At 57.2% G+C, this 7,230-nt stretch overlaps 1 protein-coding gene and 1 long non-coding RNA gene across 2 annotated transcripts in view; one reads left to right on the forward strand and one right to left on the reverse strand.

The window, feature by feature from the left end:
- Nucleotides 1-3,928, reverse strand: part of TRABD2B (TraB domain containing 2B) — a 214,975-nt gene extending 211,047 nt beyond the window's left edge. The window contains exons 1-2 of the mRNA XM_060004944.1: nucleotides 3,605-3,928; nucleotides 1,037-1,597 (exon numbers count right to left, since the gene is read on the reverse strand). Of these exons, the coding sequence (XP_059860927.1) occupies nucleotides 1,037-1,597; nucleotides 3,605-3,706 (663 nt within the window). The 5' untranslated portion in view covers nucleotides 3,707-3,928. The remainder of the gene's footprint in view (nucleotides 1-1,036; nucleotides 1,598-3,604) is intronic.
- An 844-nt stretch (nucleotides 3,929-4,772) lies between these two features.
- On the forward strand, nucleotides 4,773-6,663 carry LOC132420482 (uncharacterized). The gene is made up of 3 exons (XR_009518375.1): nucleotides 4,773-4,893; nucleotides 5,055-5,316; nucleotides 6,017-6,663. It is a non-coding gene; the product is annotated as an uncharacterized lncRNA (long non-coding RNA).
- Nucleotides 6,664-7,230: the final 567 nt, after the last annotated feature.

Here is a 7,230-nt window from a genome sequence, read left to right on the forward strand (position 1 = left end):
GGGCAGCCAAGCAGGTCTGGTTCCAGTGGTAGAGTTTCTAGTCTGGCCAATGTACGGGGCTGTCTCCTTACGGGAGGAGTATGTCTTGGGGACCACACCACGCTTGGGGCATGGGCCCGGCCTCCCTGCAGGCGCCACCAGCCCTGACTCGGGGACTGACAGCCCGTTCTCAAGGCGCAGATGTGAACCCATTGTTCCCTGGCCCTCAGAGTTGAGTTTGGGGCCAGTGAGTTGTGAGTGACCTCTGACCACGGAGACGGGGCTTTTCATGACATTTTGCTGGATCAGGTCTCTGGCAGCCAGAGACTTTAAACCTCCTAAGCTCCGCCCTTCTCCCGGCCCCTACACCTGAGGTTCAGAAATCAGAACTGTCAACCTTGAAGTGAACACATTTCTCTGAAATTATTAACCCCAGAACTATCCTTGCTGACTTTCTCCCAGCCTAGGGGAGGCAGTCCGAGGGTCACCTGGAGCTTTGCAGAGGCCCCGGGAAATCTGGCAGCGCTTAACAGCAAGCCAGGGTCACTAGAGACCAGGCCCGTCGCGCTTCTCCTGCCCCCCGCCCCCAACCCCACCCCAAGGAGCCCGTCTCCCTCTATTCGTCCTCCGTACATACACACAGCCGCCTGGATGCACCCATACAACAGCCTCAAGACAGCCTCCTGCTCTCGAGACCCCAGGGTCTCAGGGAAAGTCAGGCCCAAACTGGAAACTCCTTCTTTTTGTTTTTCATCACTGTGATGCTCCGAGGGAAATGCTTTCTGCTCGGGGGAGCACAGCACGTGGGGAGTGCGTATCCCCAACAGGTAGCACCACTGAGATAGAAGAAAACACACAAACTCTTACCCCCAATTCCAGCACATGCCAGTTTGCCCTCATACCACCACAAAGGCAGCTCAAGAGCTGCCCCACAGCCCCGAAGACCCTCTCCCTTTCGGGGAAGGGCAGGGTTCTGCCTGCCGAGGGAACACCATCAGAGAAGAGGACCAAGGCGCACGGGGGCTGCCGGGCTCTGGGGCGGGCGCTGCGCGCTTACCTGGGAGAAGTTGAGCCCATTGAGCGGATGACACTGCTCCTCCACGCGCTCCACGGCCCCGGTGCTCTTCTTCATCTTCTCGGCCCGCTGGGCCAGGTAGAGGTCAAGCACAGGCACGCCCCGGGAGCGCACGTCGGTCTCCGTGAGCGAGTTCACCATGAGCATCACCCACACCGGCCTCTTGCGCTCCCAGTTGCCCGCGATGGCGTTGAATAGATAGTCGGCGTAGAGCCCCTTGCCCCGCTGCGCGGGCGTCATCCACGACGGCATCATCAGCTTCACGTAGTCCAGGTGGCGCTTCAGGCGCCAGTAGAGCTCACGGGGCAGCACGTCCTGCAGGTTCTCCCCGTGCGGCAGCAGCTGGCAGCTGGCCAGCGCCGAGATGGTGTAGGGGTCTGTCAAGTCCAGCTCAAAGTAGACGCGGGCGCTGGCCTGGAAGGCCGCCTTGGAGTTGTCCGGGATGAAGTCCCAGACGCGGGTGTAGGGGACGTGGATGGTGCCAAACAGGTAGGCCGGCGGGTCGCGCCGAATAGTCCACAGGAAGGAGTTCAGGTCCCTCTGCTGCAGGGGGACAGGTAAAGGAAGGCAGTGAGGCTGAAGGCAGCAGAATTAAGCCAAGGTTAGAACAGAGGGGGCAGGTGGAGCTGGGGATGGAAGGCAGAGGGCTACATGGGGCCACGGGAAGAAGCAAGGGCTTTGGAAGCTGAAAGACCCATATCTTAGCTGTACGATCTTAAGCACACTGTTTCACTTCCCACAGACTCAGTTTCCCCATCTGTAAAATGGGAGCTGAAAGCAGCCACCCCAGGGATTGTTGGGAGAATGAAAAGACACAATCTACGTAAATAAGCCCGAAGAACAGTGCCAGGCACAGAGGGAGGAGGCAGTGAAGGAAGCTCTCATTATGACTGGCTCTCACTGTGAGTGCCAAGGACCGCCACACCACCTGAGAATATTCGTGCTTGGCCAAGCCAAACCTTCACCGGTGGTGTTTCATGGGGAGGGTGGCAAGAGGGGGACCAAGAGTCCTGCTCTGGCAAGAAAGGAGGAAGTCATATAACTTTTAAATCCAACCGTTAGAAGATACATGCCAAGAGCACTTGGAAAGCAGAACACCTATTAAAAATAGCACACCTATTTAAACAGCTACTTCCCATTCAGCAGGGCGGATACAATTTTCTTTTTGGAGGGCAGGTCTGGGGTGTCAGCTACTCTCCTCCACCAGCTGAAACCACAGATGAGAAAGTGCTTTAAAACCTGCAGGCTAAATAAAGTCTCAAGGCCCTGATTTGGGAGGGAAAGATTTCACAGAATTAGTCCCAAGAAATGTACATGCTTTCTGGGCTCCTCCCCTCCAAAGGTGTACCTGGTCTCCAAGTCCAATTCTCTGCCATCACCTAAGCTCTGAAGAGGGATGTGTGTGTCTGTGTAGAGGTGAAGGACGGGCAGGAGGACATGGCTCATTTCTCCAGATCCAGTTTAGGTCCAGGGGTTAAGGGGCATGAGAAAGGGACTATCGTTTCTCTCAGGCATTTTCAATCCAGAATACCCCCTGGACTGTCCACTGCCATCCACCGTCTGCAAGCTTTCGGTCAACTCATAAAATTCTTCTGCCTGATTCTAGCACAAATGAGAAGTATCTGTCAGGGAGGGCAAAGGGAACAGTACCTTACTTTACTGACAACCCAAAATTGTAAATCCCAGCATACTGGAGAGAGACGAGCTCTGAGCACCCTGCCTGTCGCGGAGCTCCCTGTTTCTGAGCAAGTCACGACACTGGAGGTGCACCTTGCCCAAGGTCAACTAAGAGCGCAGCCAGTGAGGACCCTACACAAACTTTTCCTGGTCCCTGGCCTCCAATTCAGAGTTATCTTCCATGCGTTAATTTACACTTTGAGGGAGAGAGACTGAGGGCAATCAAGGGATTCCTGAGTTTGGAAGAAAAATGAGGAGAACTAGTAATTACTCAACCCCCCAAGGAAACATTAGGCCAGCATGTCCTGGCACTTCCCTTCCTCTCCTCTGGAATCTTCCTCCTTTTTGTGAAATCGGGGCACTTGGGAGAGTGGGTGCTGGGGCCTGGGCTGGAGAGGGAGAAAGTTTGCCTTAGGTCAAGGGTGGGGACCAGGGGGGAGAGGGAAGCCTGCAAGGGGTCTGAGCGTGTAAGAATGAGAGGAAGGGGCAGAGAAGAGAAGGGCAAGGAATGGTAGAAACAGTCAGAAATGAGAAGAGAGGAACCAGAGGGTAAGGACAGGCTAAAAGTAAGAAAGAGGGGAGTCAAAAAGGGCACAGAGAGGAAAGGTCCAAGCAGGACCGAAAGTCGAGGAGAAGCCCGAGAGCGTCAGCGTTTGGAGAAGAAGCTGGAGAAGGAGCGCCCCAACTCGCCTCCCCGGACGGAGCTGGAGCCCCGGCGGCAGAAGGCAGGGAAGGGCGCCCGAGGCTGCGCCCGGCGGGCGGAGGTGGAGCGGGTGGGCCGAGGTGGGTGCGGAAGGTAGGACCCCCCAAACCATCGTCCCCGCAGGGCTGGAGTGGCCGGCCGGGAGAGTGGCCGGGCGGGCGCTCGCTCACCGATCCGGGCGGCCGGCACTGTCCTGCGTCCGGGGGCTGCGGGCGGGCGCGGGCGGTGGCGAGGAGGGCGGCGAGCAACGGCCCCGCCAGGGCGGCGTGCATCCTGCCGGGGCCCGCGGGGCGCGGGGGACCCTTCTGGGCGGCGCCCCTCAGCTGGGCGGGCAGCCCCCGGCTGGGCACGGAGGTTCCTCTGGAGCGCGGGGCTCCAGACACGGGATGCCGGGAGCCCTCTGGGGCGTGGCTGGATGTCCCTGCCGGACCTGGGGGGGTCCCTCTGGGGCGGGGCTCCGTCTGTTGCAAGAGGGGGATCCTCTGGGGCGGGGCCCTTTGGTCGGGACGCGCAGCCGGGTTGGCCGAGCCCCAGGGTTGTGAGAGCGCGCGGGGTTGCCGAGGCGCGCGGAGGTCCCGGAGCTGCGTCGCGGTCCAGGGGCGCGCGGTGTTCTCGGGGTAGTACCGGGACGGCGGTCGCGCGGGGTCGCGGGGTTATGCTGGGGACCCGGGGCGCGCAACGGTCCCAGGGGTGCGCGGCGCTCCAGGGGGCGCGCGGGGGGACAAGTGCGGCGGCGGGCGCGGCGGGGTCGGGGGTCGGGTCTGGGGCGCCCGGTGGCCCCCGAGCGGGGCTCAGAGGGGCGGCGGGCGGCCGCGCGGCCGTTGCCCGGGCTCCGCCATGCTGCTCCGCGGCCGGGAGGGAGGGAGAGAGGAGGGCGGGAGAGCGGCGCGGAGCCGGGCCGAGCGGGGGGCTGGGGCCGCCGGGGCGGGGGGAGGGGAGGACCCGGCGCGGGGGGCGGGGGGCCGGGGCCGCGCCGGGCCGGGCCGCAGGGAGTCGGGGAGAGCTCCGCGCCCGGGCGCGGCGAGGCGGGGTCTGATGGGCATGGCAGGCGCTCGCTTGCTCCTCTCCTGCTCCCTAGCTCGCTCCCTCACACGCGGGCGGAGGGAGGCGAAGCCCGCAGCAGCCACTTCCCAACTTTCCAAACTTCCCAGCGCAACTTTTTCCTCTCCTCCCCTGCCCGCGCCTCCTCCTCCCCCTTCCCCTTCCCCTTCCCCTCTCCAGCTCCCCGCGGGCCGCAGCTTCAGCGCGCGGCCGCCAGAGGGCGACCGGGCCGAGGCCCGAAGGGCCAACTTTAATCCGGCTGCGCGTTGGATGCGGACTGGCCCGGCAGCGACAAATGTGGGGAGATGGACCAGACAGGTCCTGGAGGAGTGAACAGCGAGAGAGGAGAAAGGCAGGCGTGGACAAGCGCTCCCAGACTGGCTGGAAGGCAGCACTCAAAAGAAACCCAGGGAAGCTGGTATTTACAAATTTTTATCAAGTCCCTGTTCCCAACGCCGGCATGCGGTTTAGTAGGTGTTCTGCAGACACTAGGTGCATTGAAACAAAACAACAAAATAATCTTCCTCAGAATTCCTTGAGACTTACCATTTAAATAATCTATTTCTTTGGACCACACAGGATCCTGGTGAGGGGTCCTGGAAGGGCAAGGATTCATATCCCAGTTCCTTAGACCATAAGAATTGAAAGAGCCCTTAAAACCAGCTTCCTTCTGTTCTGGAGAGGCAAATGAAACTTACAGAAGACCAAGAGGCAAGATCCAAGCTTCTGGACCGTTTCCAGCCAATGGGGAAACTGAGTCATGGGCACCACCGCTTACTTGTGTTGCGAAGAGTTCGCTGACTCTTCCTATACTGATGATAGAGACTGAAGGATGAACGAGGTAGGATTGTTAGAGCCCAGAGCCCACAGAGGCAGGTAGACGGGGACAGACATGCAAAGAGGTGATTCAAATATAGACGATGAGTGCCAGGAGAGACGGAAGCACAGAGAAATGGGAACAGAGAGGGAAGTCGCCTCACACAGCCCTGGGGCCCAGGGAAGACTCCCAGGGGTGACCCTGAAGGATAAGTCAGGGCAGCTGAGGAAAGGAGCAGCTGCCCGGGCGGAGAGGTGAGAGGGTGCGGGTGCCTGCAGGGTTCTGCTAGCAGGTAGGCATGGCTGGAGCAGAAACCCAGCAGCAGGAGCTGAAGTTGTGTCTTCTGGACTGGCTGGAGTGTTTGTACTTTACAGGTACTAGGTGATGGGGAATCGTTGCAAGATTTGAAGTAGAGGGTGGCTGGAGCCTTTTAGGAGCCCTGGATTGGAGGGGGCAAGCTGGAAGCAGAGACCAGTGGGGAGATGGGCGGTCAGTGGAGAGGTCCCGGACTCCCAGGTCTCCCAACCCTCCCATTCAAGTCTTCAGGCAGCAGATGGAGCAACTGGAGAATGGCCACTGGAGAAGCTGGGCAAGGATGACCAGCTGGGCTGCAGGGGCTGAAAGGCTTCCAGAGCCTGCAACCTGGGTCTTTGAGGGGAACACGGAAGGAAAGGAGAGGATACCAGAGACTTTCAGGCTGACCCTGAGATTGCCATTTCTGCAGGTCAGAAATAATGACTGTGCGCAGTTTCATCTGGTTCCACCTGCTGGGTGTCCGCGCCACCTCGACTCTTTGCTATGCACACTTCTGGTGACAGATGCAGATCAGGCCAGTGGGCCCAGATGGTGCAAGAGGACAGTGCGGCTCCGTGCTTCCAACACACAGCGCTTTGAGAACTGCAGCTGTGACCAAAGAGAAGTCCTTTAAAGAGCCTCCACTCCTCAAGGCTCCAAAACTCCCTACAGAGCCACCACTCCCCATGATGACGAGGTGAAAAGCTTGGGAGGTGGGAGGAGAATTTAACTCCACTGAGAGGGAGTGTAATGGTCTTCATGGGGAACTAGAACATAAGGGAGACAGCGGGTAAGAAAGGACCTGATCAAATTAAAAACGAATCCATATAATTAAAGTGATGGTGCACGTGACTATGTGTATGATTTTTAAAATGTTCCAGGCCTTTGTTCCTGAAGTTATAAATGTTTCATCGACTAACTTTCACAAGTGCCAGCTATGACTTCCTCCTCCACGGTCCTTTCCTATGGCTGTGTGACCAGTGTCCAAACAGTTAACCTCTCTGTGCCTCTCTTGCTTCATCCAGCTTCCTGTCCTCACTACTTTTCTGAGTCAATGTGTGCAATAATCCTTTAGAATCTCCACCGGTATGGTTACTGATATTGTTAATGAGATGCAAGAACAAACAGGTTTTTCCACTCGTGGGTACATAATACCCAAGAGAACTGAAAGCATCCGTCCACACAAAAACTTGTACACAGATGTTGATAGAAGCACTATTCAGAATAGCTAAAGGGGAGAGCCAACCCAAATGTCCAGCCACTGATGAATGGATATATAAAATGTGGTATATTCATACGATGGAATACTATTTGGCCATAAAAAATAATGAAGTGCTGATACATGCCACAATATGGCTCAGTCTTGAAAAGATTATGCTAAATAAAAGAAGCCAGTTACAAAAGGACATATATAATATGATTCCATTTATAGGAAATGTCAAGAATAGGCAAACGTATAGAGGCAGACAGGCGGTCAGTGGTTGCTTAGGGCCAGGAGGCATGGAGAGATTGGGGACCGTGGCTAAAGGCGATTGCATTTTTTTGGGTAATAATGAAAATAGTCTAAAATTGATTGTGGTGATGGTTGCACAACTCTGTGACTATACGAAAAAAAACATTAAATTGTATAGTTTAAATGGATGA

This window comes from Delphinus delphis, chromosome 1, assembly GCF_949987515.2.
Source record: "Delphinus delphis chromosome 1, mDelDel1.2, whole genome shotgun sequence".
Taxonomy (NCBI): Eukaryota; Metazoa; Chordata; class Mammalia; order Artiodactyla; family Delphinidae; genus Delphinus; species Delphinus delphis.